At 38.5% G+C, this 14670-nt stretch overlaps 2 protein-coding genes across 2 annotated transcripts; both read left to right on the top strand.

The window, feature by feature from the left end:
* Nucleotides 1-226: 226 nt before the first annotated feature.
* On the top strand, nt 227-661 carry LOC115683000 (aspartyl protease family protein At5g10770-like). The gene has a single exon (XM_056312420.1). It carries the CDS (start codon nt 227-229, stop codon nt 659-661), a length of 435 nt encoding a protein of 144 aa, XP_056168395.1.
* A 2280-nt stretch (nt 662-2941) lies between these two features.
* On the top strand, nt 2942-4012 carry LOC115683001 (histone acetyltransferase MCC1-like). Its single transcript, XM_056312419.1, has 4 exons — nt 2942-2964; nt 3062-3165; nt 3252-3480; nt 3838-4012. Exons 1-4 carry the CDS (start codon nt 2942-2944, stop codon nt 3941-3943), a joined length of 462 nt encoding a protein of 153 aa, XP_056168394.1. The 3' UTR covers nt 3944-4012.
* Nucleotides 4013-14670: the final 10658 nt, after the last annotated feature.

The following is a 14670-nucleotide window of genomic DNA, read 5'->3' as shown; positions in this document are numbered from 1 at the left end:
CAATTTTGGCCTCTTTGGCGAAGTGGCTGGCCTGCTTGGCCTTGCCCGGGACGGCTTGTCGATCGTCGGACAAACTGCAAGCAAGTACGGCCGATATTTCTCCTATTGCTTGCCCTCATCGTCCAGTTCAACGGGGTACTTAACATTTGGCCTAAGTCATTAACCTTAGACACCGATTGCAACAATTCAAGAAAGTTCATTCTTCTATGGCATCAACATAGTGGAAATGGCAGTAGGAGGAACTGTATTGGAAATCCCATCGATAGTCTTCTCGAAGGCGGAGGCAATCATCGACTCCAGGACCGTGATCACTCGACTTCCGCCGACCGCATACAATGCCATGAGGATGGCTTTTCGGAAAGAGATGGCAAGCTACAAGATGGCAAAGAGTTTCGAACTCTTTGACACTTATGATCTCCGCAACACAAAGTCGGTCGTCGTCCCAAAGATAAGGTTCACCTTCAGTGGAGGCACGTTCATGGACTTGGATCATAGCGGCATATTGTACACCATAAGCGATTCACAGGTTTGCCTCGCGTTTGTGCCAAACAATGACGACACCAACATCATCATCTACGGAAATGTGCAGCAAACGACGTTCGAGGTGATCTATGATGTTGCCAGAGGACAACTTGGTTTTGCCCCTAATGGTTGTATGTGAACTAAATCATAGACCGACAAAAATAAAAGGGATAATGACACAAATGGTTTTTGAACTTTAGCCTAATGTGCAATATGGTCCATAGACTTTTGATTTGTTCAATGTGGTCCATGAACTTTAGTCCAATGTGCAATGTGGTCCTTGCACTTTTAATTTATTCAATGTAGTCTCTTGACTTTTTGTGCATGTTCAACTTAATCGTTGAACTATATGAAAATGTTCAATGTTGTTCCAATTAATTCAAGTTCAAGGGCAATATTTTTTCATTAAGTTGAACATATACAAAAAATTCAAGGATCACATTGAACACATTAAAAGTTCATGGACCACAATGCAAATTGGGCTATAGTTCAGGGACCATATTGAATAAATTATAGGTTCATGGATCACATTGCACATTAAATCAAAGTTCATGGACCATTTGTGCCATTTTCCCAAAACAAAACATTAAAAATAAAGAATATGTCATCCTAGTGATGACACATTTTAGGTGGGAAAAGTGCCAAAAAAGTCCTAAACCTTTTGCATTTATGCCAATTTAGTCCTAAACCTTTTTTTGGTGCCAATTTAATCCTAAACCTTTTGCATTGGTGCCAATTTAGTCTTAAACCTTTTTTTGGTACCAATTCAGTCCTAAACCTTTTGTCTTTGTGCCAATTCAGTCCTTCCGGCCAATTTTGGCCGGATTTTGCTGACGTGGACGCCAACCGGTCACCGGCGCGGACGTGGACAACTTTAATAATATTTTAATATTTTTTCAAATTTTTATTTATTTTTTTCTTTTCTTTTTTTTTTGCCCTCCCTTCCTCCAGCCGGTTGCCAGACCGGTGATCGGCCAGAGGCCGACGCCGGCGAGGCTCGCCCTTGCCAGCGACGGTGAAGGCGAAGGTGAGCCTCGCCAGATCCGGTGAGGTCAGGCCTCGCCCAGCCATGGCGAGGCTCGAGCCCTCGCTGGAGGCTGCTGGCAAGGGCTCGAGCCTCGCCGTGGCTGGGGGAGGCCTGACCTCGCCGGATCTGGCGAGGTCGAGCCTCGTTGGCGGCTGGCACGACCTCGCCAGATTTGGCAAGGTTGGGCCTCGCCCAGTCATGGCAAGGCTCACCTTCGCCGTCGCTGGCGAGGTCGGGCCTCGCCCAGCGTGAGGCTGCCCTCGCCAGTGGCCGGCGAGGTCAACCTCGCCGGCGCCGGCTGGAGGAGGGGAGGGGAAAAAAAAAAGAAAAGAAAAAAATAATAAAAATTTTAAAAAAATATTATTAAAGTTGTCCACGTCAGCGCCGGTGACCGGCTGTTGGCCGGTCGGCGTCCACGTCAGCAAAATCCGGCCAAAATTAGCCGGAAGGACTGAATTGGCACAAAGACAAAAGGTTTAGGACTGAATTGGCACAAATGCAAAAGGTTTAGGACTGAATTGGCACCAAAAAAAGGTTTAGGACTAAATTGGTACAAATGTAAAAGGTTTAGGACTGAATTGGCATCAAAAAAAGATTTAGGACTAAATTGGTACCAATGCAAAGGTTTAGGACTTTTTTTGGCACTTTTTCCCATTTTGAGTCTTACGGAAGTCTAGAAATAAGTTGGTCGTTTTGTAATGTTCACTTGTGTTTATGTTGGATCATGGCTGTCCGGTATACAATATATTTTGTGGTTATCTTCTATTCCTATTGAAGCTTCCTTGTTCACCCTTTTTCAAGAAGAGACATATTGTAGATCTTTCTTTCACTAAACTTTCCTGTGGACGCATATTTTTCATGGAAATCGCTTATAAGATCCCGGTTTATATGAACCTGACGCACATGAATTGTCAAATCAGGTGGGCACCGTCGTGATCCGATGTTTCATGTTAATGAGCTTACATGAACCGGGCTATGCAAGCAATAAATTACTCATTTTCACGGTCACAACAACAAAAAGAGATGGCTAAGGCCACGACTTCCCGAAATTCATTTGGGTAAACAAAGGGAATTTTGATAGGATGAAGCTAACACCATACATCTGATAATCAAAGAACTAATCATTCATATGCAGTTGATGTGGATATGTAGATCGACTAGTTGCTGTTCTTGAATGATCAGTTGGATTTGCAGGTGTGAATCTAAGTTCTTCCAAAATGTAGTCCATGGACGTGGTATTGTGCCTTGGGCAGCCGTTGACCTTAGCCGTGATAATGGAAGAAGTTATGAGCTAATTGGATTCGTAACAAAAGGAAGTGAGGGGAGTGTCTATTGTCATTAGTGATCGCTTGTATTAAAGCACCTTACCATATCGTTCATCCTCAAGCACGAATGGCGCAGGAAATGGGTTCTGTGTCATGAAACTAAGGAAGATTCTTGAGGGGAGAATTTTGTCATGTCTTGATAAAGCTTGCCATTTCGGTATTCCTTTAATTAAAATTGTTCTTGCAGATTGCGGATCTGCTTGCTTAATCATGATGCTGCAGAATCGGAATGGTCATTAGTCTACATTCTGACGCTGGGAGTGATGGATAGTTACAGAAATCTTGGAATGGGTGGGTCCTTATTTTCTTTCTCCGTGGTTCTTTATCCTGTTCTGTGAGCACGACAGGAACTAACTTGCTTGTTCTTTGATGTTCAGCCTCTTCGCTTATTCTTGAGGTTATCAAGTATGCCTCTAGCATCCCAACTTGTCGAGCTGTTTATTTGCATGTGATATCTTACAACTTTCCTGCCATACACCGATACAAGAAAATGTCAATCGAGTGTATACGGAGGTTGCCGGATTTTTATCTGATTGATGGCCAGCATTACGATTCCTACGTGTTTGCTTACTTTGCAAAAGGCTGTCAGTCTCCTTGCTCACCGGTGTAAGTTTCGGAACAGCTATAGGGGCCTCTGATGCTTTGTTTGCCATTTACTCTCGTTTTTTTTCGGTGAATGAAAGAATACATGTTCCTCTTAATTCTTTAGATTCTGTTGGATGACAGTTTTTTTTTCAGAACATAATCTGACTGGAAATTTGAGTTCCAATTTTAGGTCATTATCTGTTTACTCTCTTAGAGCTTCTTCTAGTTGATCGATTTCCTAATCTGCTCTTGCTAATTTAGCTACCGGCATAGCATAGACGCTCGTGGGTTCTCATACTTTTCAAGTTCGTTTGAATTAGTTCTCGAAGGTGTTGTCACACTGAAGCAAATGAAAAAAAACAAATACTGGTCCTGCAGGGAACTTGTCACAGCCATCATCAGATATGTACGGAGCAGTTTCCAGTCGATTACTGCAAAGCTGTGGAGCAATGAAAGGAAGGTCGGGTGGATGGTCCAGATGTAATGAAGCTCGTTCTCTAATATAGGCGGCACAGAACAAGAGAATCCTCGAGTCATGGAGAGATGGGGATAAGTGTATACCGTTTTATCAAGCATTAGTAGGTATTTAAAGGAAGGATGCGGATATATTGTGTGCGCCTTATACCTTTTCTCTTACCTGTGATAGAGCTAGCAAGGATCACCTAGAAGGTGGGTGAATAGGTGATCTTAAACAGTTTTTAATAATTTAAGCGGAAATGAATGAACACAGTTGAGTCTGAATAAAATTCAGATTTAAAACAGTTTATATAAACAGTGCTCTTGATGTGCAGTATGTAAAGTAAGAGATAAGGAATAGAAAAACTGCACACAAGTTTATAGTGGTTCGGCTTATAGCAAGCCTACGTCCACTCTCCCACGCTAACAGCCTATCGGCTGGATTTCACTATGTAATCAAGAGGAATTATAGCTTTTGAGTGACAGCACTCTTGTGTATGATAGGACTCTCTATCTCACACAATCACTTTTACAAAGTATCCCTCAAGATCTTAATGTTTTGGCTCAAGAAAGACAAGAGAAAGAATCGGAGTATGCTCAGACTTTGGACTTGTTGATTCTTGATTCTGTACATCCTTCTGCTGCTCGTTGATCTCCTTAAATACTCCTCAACTTCCAAACTAGCCGTTGGACAGCTTTCAGAGGATTATCTTCCAATCTTCACCTTGGACAGATTTGTATACAAAGGATTGAGTAGCCGTTGGATGGCAGATTCTGAATCCCGCTGATTCTGGTCGCCCATACAATCAGAATCTTGGTTTCCATAAGTAGAGCTTTATCCGTTGTAATGCATACTTATCGTAATGTTTGATTATCAATCAATTAGACTGAGATTGAGTCAATCAAAACTTTTCTTCTATGAAATCCACGCCAGATCACTAGCTGTTATTTTTCGTTCTGAGTTCTGCGTCTGAATAACTTTTGCGTCTGCGTCTGCGTCTGAATAACTTCTGCGTCTGCTTTCAGAACTAAGATTATGTGGGTCTTCAGTAAGATATGAATTTATAAAAGTCTGAGTGACTTTTATGTTAAAGTCTGAACTTCTCATTTTGACAGCTTGTAAAGTCTGAAAAACTTCCTTCTGAGCTTCCAGAATATATATACCTGGAATAAAATGTTTCAGAATAAGTATTAGATTTACAATAACATGGAAAGTTTTGTCAACTTCAAAAGCATTAGGAGTTTTCCTCAACAATCTCCCCCTTTTTTATGGTGACAAAACTTTCTTGTAGATTGAATCAATTTAAAATTAATTTGAAGTAAATAAGCATATTAAGCGCATGAGGCACAGATTGAGATTGAAAGAGCAAACTCTATTGAGATCTGTGTCTTTTTCTTCCTTTGTATATAACCTGCGTATGATCTACGTATTTAATGTTAGTATGGCAATTTATCTGCATATAATTTCTCCCCTTTTTTATCATTAGCAAAAAGAATAAATCAATAATAAGCAGAATCAAGTACTGATATAAAACATTCAAATAGTCTAACAAAATCAATTGTCAATAATACAGATCCAAAATGCTTTTAAAAGGAGGGTATAAAAAACAAGTTATTTCTTTGAAGGGGTTCGAACGAGTTGAAAGTTTTCCAGAATAGAAACAGCCTCTTCAATCTTGGTAGAACATTGACCCACAGCCTGCTCCATATTTGTAGAACATAGAGCTATAGCTTCCGTTAATTCTGCCTTGTCTTTTTCTGCTTGATGACGTTGAGTCTGATTGTTTTCCTCAACAATTTTCTGTAGATTCTTCACGTCTTGCTCAAGTGCAGCTTGTTTGTCTTTGATTTCGAGTAGAAGGGTTAGGATGGTCTGATTGTTTGAGGGCTGTTCTTGGACATTTGCTTGTTCAGTCTGATCGAATCCAGTTTCTGCTTCTGTTGGAATCTCTCCCTGAAAAGGTGCAGGGTCTGCAGAAGCATGTTCTTCAGTGTTAAGGGAAGACTGACTTACATTTGTCCTCAGTGGAGCAATGTATTGTGCCATCTGAAGTAGATTAGACTCTTCAGTTGTTGGTTCTGAAGCTCTTATAACAGGTGCTTGGGCTTGAACTTGTGCAGTAGATACTGGTTCTGAAACTTTGGCAGTAGGTGTTGGTTCTGAAACATGTGCACCAGATGCTGAGACATGATCTGGACCAACATCATGTCCTGTTTCAAGGTGGTCAGACTCTGCATCCTCATCTCTTAGAAGAAGTTTTCTCTTCTTACGATACACCTTCAAAGGAGTTGAAGAAATACTCTGCTTGCTTGCCCTTGCTGATCCTGCCCTCTTTCCTGCTGCTCTCTTAGATTCTTCTTTCCTATCCACAGTTTTTGCCTCTGACTGCTGAACAGACTTTCCTTTTTCTGCACTGTCAATAGCAACTTTCTCTTTTCGATAGTCAAATTGCTTCAAATTCATCTTGATGAGCATTTTCTCTCCAACATGCATTAAAGGAACAGGAGTCTTGCACAAACTATTAAGAATAGTGATATTTAAGCAATGAAATATCCTACTGATAAGAGCGCCATAAGGGAGTTGTCTCTTGTCCTTCAGAACTGTTCTGTACATGTGAAAAATGATAATATGAGGAAGAGAAAATTGTTGCCCATTTAGAATTGCCCATATAAGCTTGATCTCAGATTTGGATAAGTTTGTTTTAGAAGCAGCTTTAGGCCTCAAGCAATTAATAATGATATTATGTAAGATCACTGTTTTTTTTTTGGGTAAAGTATTATGTAAGATCACTGTTCTTCTGGTCAAATCTGAATAAGAGATCAGACGTTTAGGACCTTTGGCAAAAGCTGGATTTTCTGATGCAGCCTTAGAAGCTTCCTCAAAACTCATTTCAAATTGACTAAATTTGTAATTTTTGACACCAATAATCCGAGCTAGAGTTTCCACTTTGAGATCATAAGTCTTGCTTTCAACAGTGAATTGAAGTCAATTGGGTGACAAAATTGAGAGATTCGAGTAAAAATATGCAGTTAGTTCTGCATATGTATGTGCAGATTGAAAGCAGAATTCTGTCATACCCAATTTCTCAAAAAAATGTTGCACAGGAATGCCAACCCGATTGAGATAATCAAAATCTACGCTGCGATGATGCATAATTCCTCTATTCATCAACAGTTTGTAATATTCATGGTGAACTTTAGAAAGAAACAAACCTCCGCTGCCCTTTTCACCATAAGCAATGCCTAACTTCTTGCTGAAATTATAGTAAAGTCTGGCATCATCATTGACCGTAGCCTTAGAATCAGTGGGCGATTTAGGGCTTGTCTGAACTGGTTTTCTTTGAGATGGAGTAGATGATTCTCCAATCTTCGCTTTGCCTTTACTGATAGTACTTTTGGACTGAGAGACAAGATTAGGAAATAGACGAGTGTAGAAGCGAACTAACTCTTCTTCAGATCGAAAGTTGTTATCCTTCAAACATTGACTAAGAGCCGGTTCAGATGCATTACCCCTTTTCAATCTTTCGTAAGATTTCCATACTTGTTTGATGTTCGAGAAGCAAAAATCAGTTTTACCCGAATCTTTTGGAGGAGACGATGGTCGCGCTGCTTGTTGCGTCGCTTCAGAAGGTTCATTGCCATGATCTGAGTCTCTATCAGAAATATCCATGAATTTTGGCTTCTTTGACGACTGGATGTCTCTGTTTAGAATCCTTGTCGATCGTCTCTTGAAAGGCATTGTGATCGGTTCTAGAGCAAAAAGATGTGATCTTGGAGAAGGAAGAGGAGGAGACTCGGAGTATCGTGATGGTCGGGAGAGAAAAATGTTCGTACTGATAGGGTTTTGGAAAAGAGAAGGACATTTTTATAAAAGAGGAGGATAGTTTTTGGAAAGAAAGACCCTTTTTGAATATAGAATAAGTGATCCTATTATAGAGGAAGGACATATTATATTTTAAACACAAATAGTCACGACAATATTTTAAGCACAATTAATCAGATATATTAGAATACATACCTGATTTGCTTCCGAAAGTAACAAATACGAAAATATCCTGCCAGAAATGCCAAAAATATACCCGTCAAAATTTGAATTAAGAACGTACCTTTCTTTGTGAGTCTGAAATGGACATTCATATGGAGAACAATTGAGTCTGAAAAATTCCTGTCTAACAAATACTTCAAGAAAATGGATAAGTAATGCACAGTTTATTTCTAATGTACTCAAATGAAGACTTATCAAGAGGTTTTGTGAATATATCAGCTAATTGATTCTTAGAATCAATGAATTGAATATTCACATCACCATTTTGAACATGATCTCTGATGAAGTGATGCTTGATTTCAATATGCTTAGCACGTGAATGAAGAATTGGGTTCTTGGTCAAATTGATAGCACTTGTGTTGTCACATTTGATTGCAACACTTGAATCTTCAATAGCAAAGTCTCGCAATTGTTGCTTCATCCATAGAATCTGTGCACAGCAACTTCCCAAAGCCACATATTCTGCTTCTGCTGTAGAAAGTGCAACTGTATTTTGCTTCTTTGAGTACCAGGATACCAACATGTTTCCAAGTAGTTGACATGTTCCTGTAGTACTTTTCCTGTCCACTTTATATCCAGCTAAATCAGCATCAAAATAACCAGTAAGAATAAAATCTGAATCTTTGGAATACCAAAGACCTAACATTGGATAAGTTCCAATGTATTTGATTATCCTTTTAACTGCAGAAAGGTGTGATTCCTTTGGGTCTGATTGAAATCTTGCACACATACAGACACTAAATAGAATGTCAGGTCTAGATGCAGTAAGATATAACAATGATCCTATCATGCTTCTATATACCTTCTGATCAACCTTTTTACCATTTTCATCTTTGTCCAGTTTGGATGATTAAGACATGGGAATGTCTATTTTCTTGCAATTCTGCAATCCAAACTTTTTGACAATCTCCTTTGCATACTTCTCTTGGCAAATGAATGTACCACCTTTGGTTTGTTTCACTTGTAGGCCGAGAAAGAATGTCAATTCGCCCATCATACCCATTTCAAACTCATTCTGCATATTCTTGGAAAATTCTTTGCAAAGCAGTTCGTTAGAGGATCCAAAAATGATATCATCAACATAAATTTGAACAAGTGAAAAATCCTTATCTTTTCTCTTAATGAACAAGGTTGTATCAACCTTACCTTTTGTGAAGTCATTTTGCAGAAGGAAGTTACTTAACCTCTCATACCAGGCACGAGGTGCTTGTTTCAGACCGTAAAAGGGCCTTTTTGAGTTTATAGACATAATCAGTCTTCCTTGGTTCTTCAAAACCAAGTGGTTGTTCCATATATACTTCTTCTTTGATATATCCATTCAGGAAAGCACTTTTCACGTCCATTTGAAACAATTTAAAGTTATGGAAACAAGCATAAGCTAATAGTAGCCTAATGGCTTCTAACCTGGCAACTGGTGCATAGGTTTCATCATAATCTATGCCTTCTTCTTGAGAATAGCCTTTTGCTACCAGTCTTGCTTTGTTTCTTATGACTTTCCCTTTGTCATCCAGTTTGTTTCTGAGTACCCATTTTGTTCCAATTACTGGATGATTTTTGGGTCTTGACACAAGTTCCCATACTTTATTAATTCTGAACTGCTGAAGTTCCTCCTGCATAGCTTCAATCCATTTTTCATCTGATAATGCTTCACCAACTTCTTTTGGTTCTATTTTTGATATCAATGCCAAGTTACTGATGTTCTCTTTGTGTTTAGATCTAGTCTTGATGCCATCTTCTATTTCTCCAATGATGAGGTTCTTCGGATGACTGGATTTATGTTTTCAGTTTCTGTCAAATCTTTCCTTCTGAATATCATCAGACTCTGAAGGTTCTGATTGAGTCTGGATTGTATCTTCTTTTCTTTCTTCTACAGATTCAACGATCTTTGGAGATTCTTGTTGAGCTTCAGATATCTCTTGAATATTGGAAGATGGTTCAGATTCATCTTTGTGAGTCTGAATATTTTCATCAAACCTTACATTCATTATTTCTTCCACAGTTTGAGAATTCTTGTTGAAGACTCTGTATGCTTTACTTGTGGTAGAATATCCAAGAAAAAATCCTTCATCTGCTTTCTCATTAAACTTACCAGAGCGATCATTTGGATTTTTGAGTATAAATCATTTACAACCAAATATACGAAAATATGAAATATTGGGCTTTCTACCTTTGTAAAGCTCATAGGGGGTTTTCTCAAGAATGGGTCTGAGAAAAACTCTGTTAATAATATAACATGCTATAAAAACTGCATCTGCCCAAAAATGAAAAGGAATCTTGCTTTCAATCAACAGAGTTCTTGCCATTTCTTGCAAAGAACGATTTTTTCTTTTCACAATACCATTTTGTTCTGGTGTATAAGGAGTAGAAAAATTGTGTTGAAAGCCATTTTCCTCACAGAAATCTGAAAATTTTTTATTTTCAAATTCTCACCCATGATCAGTTTTAATGCAGGAAATGATATAGCCCTTTTCATTCTGAACTCTTCTTGCAAATTTTGAAAAATATGAAAATGCTTCATTTTTATGAGCAAGGAAGAACACCCATGTAAATCTTGTGAAGTCATCAACAATAACTAAATAATATTTCTTACCACCAATACTTTGTGTTCTGGTTGGTCCAAATAGATCCATATGAAGAAGCTGCAAATCACGATTAGTGGAAACATGATGTATAGACTTAAAAGAACTTCTTACTTGTTTTCCTAGAGTGCAGGCATTGCATAACTCTGTTTTCTTGTATTCCAAATCTGGCAGACCTCGAACCAATTTCTTGTTTGAGATTTTTGAGATTTGTTTCATACTGATATGCCCCAATCTTCTGTGCCATAAATCTTCATCCTCTTTGATTGAGATCAAGCAATGAGTGGAGTTTGGATTGACATCTAGAAGATAAATATTGCCATGTCTTCTTCCTGTGAATGTTTTTAGAAGAATCTTTGCTTGTTCCTGAGCATGTATCTTCTTGAAAATTGATTCTGAAACCTGTATTACATAGTTGGCTTATGCTTATCAAGTTGTAGTTGAGTCCTTTTACCAATGACACATCATTGATTGTGAGTCCTCCAATTTCAACCGTTCCTTTGCCAACTATTTTTCCTTTGTTATTTTCTCCAAAGAAAACTTTTCCACCATTCAGGCTTTGTAGTTCAACGAATATGCTTGGATCTCCTGTCATGTGTCTAGAACATCCACTGTCTAGGTATCACTTTCTTTTTCTCTTTGTGGTAACTTGCAAAAATCACAACATCTCAAGTTTTCTTTGGTACCCAAATTTGTTTGGGTCCTTGAGAATTAGTATAGGCAGTCTTAACAAAGTCTCTTCGAATAGGTCTCCAGACCTTAGGACATTCATTCTTAAAATGTTGTGGATCTCCACATTTTGAGCACTTGAGTGCACTTCGGCCAACAGGTTTGACAAAATTCTTTTTGAAATGATTTTTATAAACTTGTCGAGGAGGTTTTTGTCTTAATCTCTCCTTGACTTTTGGAAAATCAATTAAGCTATCACTTTCCTTCACAAATCCGAGACCAGATTTGTTGTAGTAAAGAATTTGTATAGAAATGATATGCTTCAAGGTTTCTGAACCTTTTGAAAACTTGGAAGTAATTTCTGAAACTTCCTTTTTCAAAACAGCATTTTCTTTGGAAAGAAAATCTCGACTTTCCTTGACTTGATGAAATTCTTTTTGAAGGAAATCAATTTTTTTTTTGTGAAACATCTTGTTGCCTCAGTGATGAATTTTCCTTTTTCAAAGAAGAGATTCTTTTAAGAGCAGCCTTAAATTCAAAGCATAATTCATCAATGTAATTTGACACTTCAATAGGCATTTCAGAATGCTTTACCTCAATCTCAACTTTAGCATCAGAATCAGAATCTGAGTTTGAGTCTGACTTAGCCATCAGACAGAAGTTTGAGATATCTTCATCACTGTCTTCACACTCTATATCACTTCAGGTTTGTGCCTTTAAAGCCTTCTTTGCTTTCTCAAATTTGGTCTTCTTTTTCAGAAGTGGACAATTTGGCTTGATATGTCCATGTTTTCTACAGTGAAAGCAGATTACTTCCTTTGATTTTTCTGTCTCATCAAGAGCCTTCTTCTTCTCAAAAGGCTTCTTCCCTTTGAGGTTTCTTCCTTTGATTTTCATTTTATTATACTTCTTTATGAAGAGAGCCAGCTCTTCATCATCAACATCTTCATCTTCAGAATCTGCATCAGAATCAATGTTAATTTTTAATGCAATTGACATTTTACCTCTGGATTCATTCTCCTCATTCCGTTGCTCGGTCTCATATGATTGAAGAGTTCCAATTAACTCATTCACTGATAGAGGCATGATCCTTTGTGTCTCTCGAAGAGATGTTTTGATATTATCCCACTGTTTTGACAGTCCTCTCAGTAGTTTGTTGACTTTCATCGCATCTGAGACTGGTTGTCCTTAGTATGCAAGGCCGTTTACTATGTCAGCAAACCTGTCATACATATCAGCAATTGATTCTTCAGGCTTCATTTTGAAGGCTTCATATTGATCAAGCAATAGATTGATTTGAGTTTCCTTGGCTCGATCTGTTCCTTCATAAGTAGTATAGAGAGTATCCCAGATATCCTTAACTGATTCACAAGAAGCAATTTTTTTATATTCAATAGGTGCTAAGGCACAATAGAAAGAATAAATTGCTTTGGAATCTAAGGCTTCTCTTTTTGATATCTCAGTTTGAGATAATGGAGGATCTGCTGGTATGCTTGCATCTGCCTTTTCTTTTGAATCAGAAGATTTTGGTTTGACTACTCTGATGATGACATCCCATTGCATGTGATCAATTGACTTTATGAATGCCTTCATCTTATTCTTCCAGACACTATATTCCTTGCCATCGAAATATGGTGGTCTGTTGTTGCTTTGTCCTTCAATAAGACCTGGAGCACTCAAGCTAGCCATATAGATCGTGAGCTCAGAAGTAAAACACTTCAATAAACGAGCAACCTGCTCTGATACCAATTGATAGAGCTAGCAAGGATCACATAGAGGGGGGTGAATAGGTGATCTTAAACAGTTTTTAATAATTTAAGCGGAAATGAATGAACACAGTTGAGTCTGAATAAAATTCAGATTCAAAACAGTTTATATAGACAGTGCTCTTGATGTGCAGTATGTAAAGTAAGAGATAAGGGATAGAAAAACTGCACGCAAGTTTATAGTGGTTCGGCTTATAGCAAGCCTACATCCACTCTCCCACGCTGACAGCCTACCGGCTGAATTTCACTATGTAATCAAGAGGAATTACAGCTTTTGAGTGACAGCACTATTGTGTATGATAGGACTCTCTATCTCACACAATCACTTTTACAAAGTATCCCTCAAGATCTTAATGTTTTGGCTCAAGAAAGACAAGAGAAAGGATCGGAGTATGCTCAGACTTTGGATTTGTTGATTCTTGATTCTGTACATCCTTCTGCTGCTCGTTGATCTCCTTAAATACTCCTCCACTTCCAAACTAGCCGTTGGACAGCTTTCAGAGGATCATCTTCCAATCTTCACCTTGGACAGATTTGTATAAAAATGATTGAGTAGCCGTTGGATGACAGATTCTGAATCCCACTGATTCTGGTCGCCCATCCAATCAGAATCTTGGTTTCTATAAGTAGAGCTTTATCCGTTATAATGCATACTTGTCGTAATGTTTGATTGTCAATCAATTAGACTGAGATTGAGTCAATCAAAACTTTTCTTCTGTGAAATCCACGCCAGATCACTAGCTGTTATTTTTCGTTACGAGTTACGCATGCAACGTCTGCGTCCGAGTAACCTGCGCGTGCGCGTGCAACGTGCTGCGTGCGCATCTACGTTTGCGTACGAGATAACTTCTGCGTCTGCTTTTCAGAACTAAGATTATGTGGGTCTTCAGTAAGATATGAATTTATAAAAGTCTGAGTGACTTTTATGTTAAAGTCTGAACTTCTCATTTTGACAGCTTGTAAAGTCTGAAAAACTTCCTTCTGAGCTTCCAGAATATATATACCTGGAATAAAATGTTTCAGAATAAGTATCAGATTTATAATAACATGGAAAGTTTTGTCAACTTCAAAATCATTAGGAGTTTTTCTCAACAACCTGTATATGGTGACACATCTTGTCTAGGTGTGTTGAAATAATGTCATTGTCACAGCATTTCTTTAGAATTTCATGACATTTATTTGCAAAGGATGTATGCACACCAGTAATGAATGTAAATAGTATTTTTTTTCCAACTCATTGTCTGATGACGATTCGCATTGATGATTGCAGCAGATATAAATGTCATCTCTTGCACAATGACTTGACTGAGGAAGCGAGGCGCGTTCTCCACCAGCCCGTTGCTCCTGGGGTTACCGGTGAACGATAACTAACTGGTTTCGTGAATGGACCACCAAAGGACCCAGCGTGGTGACGAGAGAGCAGTTGGGAAAGGGATGACAAAGATATATCAAGGGGTAAAAGAACAGAGAGACAATTTCATCAATGTATAGTAGGGCTATCTCTCTAAAATACACTTGAAGCGGCTATAGGTACATTTTCTGTGTGCATGGCGGTGAGATTTGGGTGAGAGTTTCAAGCTCAGGTATGACCATGAGCTTTTTCATACGTTATAGCCGATCTTGTTTCGAATGAAAGGATATCAGACGAATTATTCTTCTTTGGAAAATCAGTCCGAACACCAACCTTGGAATCCTC

The sequence above is a fragment of the Syzygium oleosum genome, unplaced genomic scaffold (genome assembly GCF_021117445.2).
Source record: "Syzygium oleosum isolate NSW1041296 unplaced genomic scaffold, Sole_v2.1 Sole_v2.06, whole genome shotgun sequence".
Taxonomy (NCBI): Eukaryota; Viridiplantae; Streptophyta; class Magnoliopsida; order Myrtales; family Myrtaceae; genus Syzygium; species Syzygium oleosum.
This window is presented reverse-complemented; position numbering and strand designations above follow the sequence as displayed.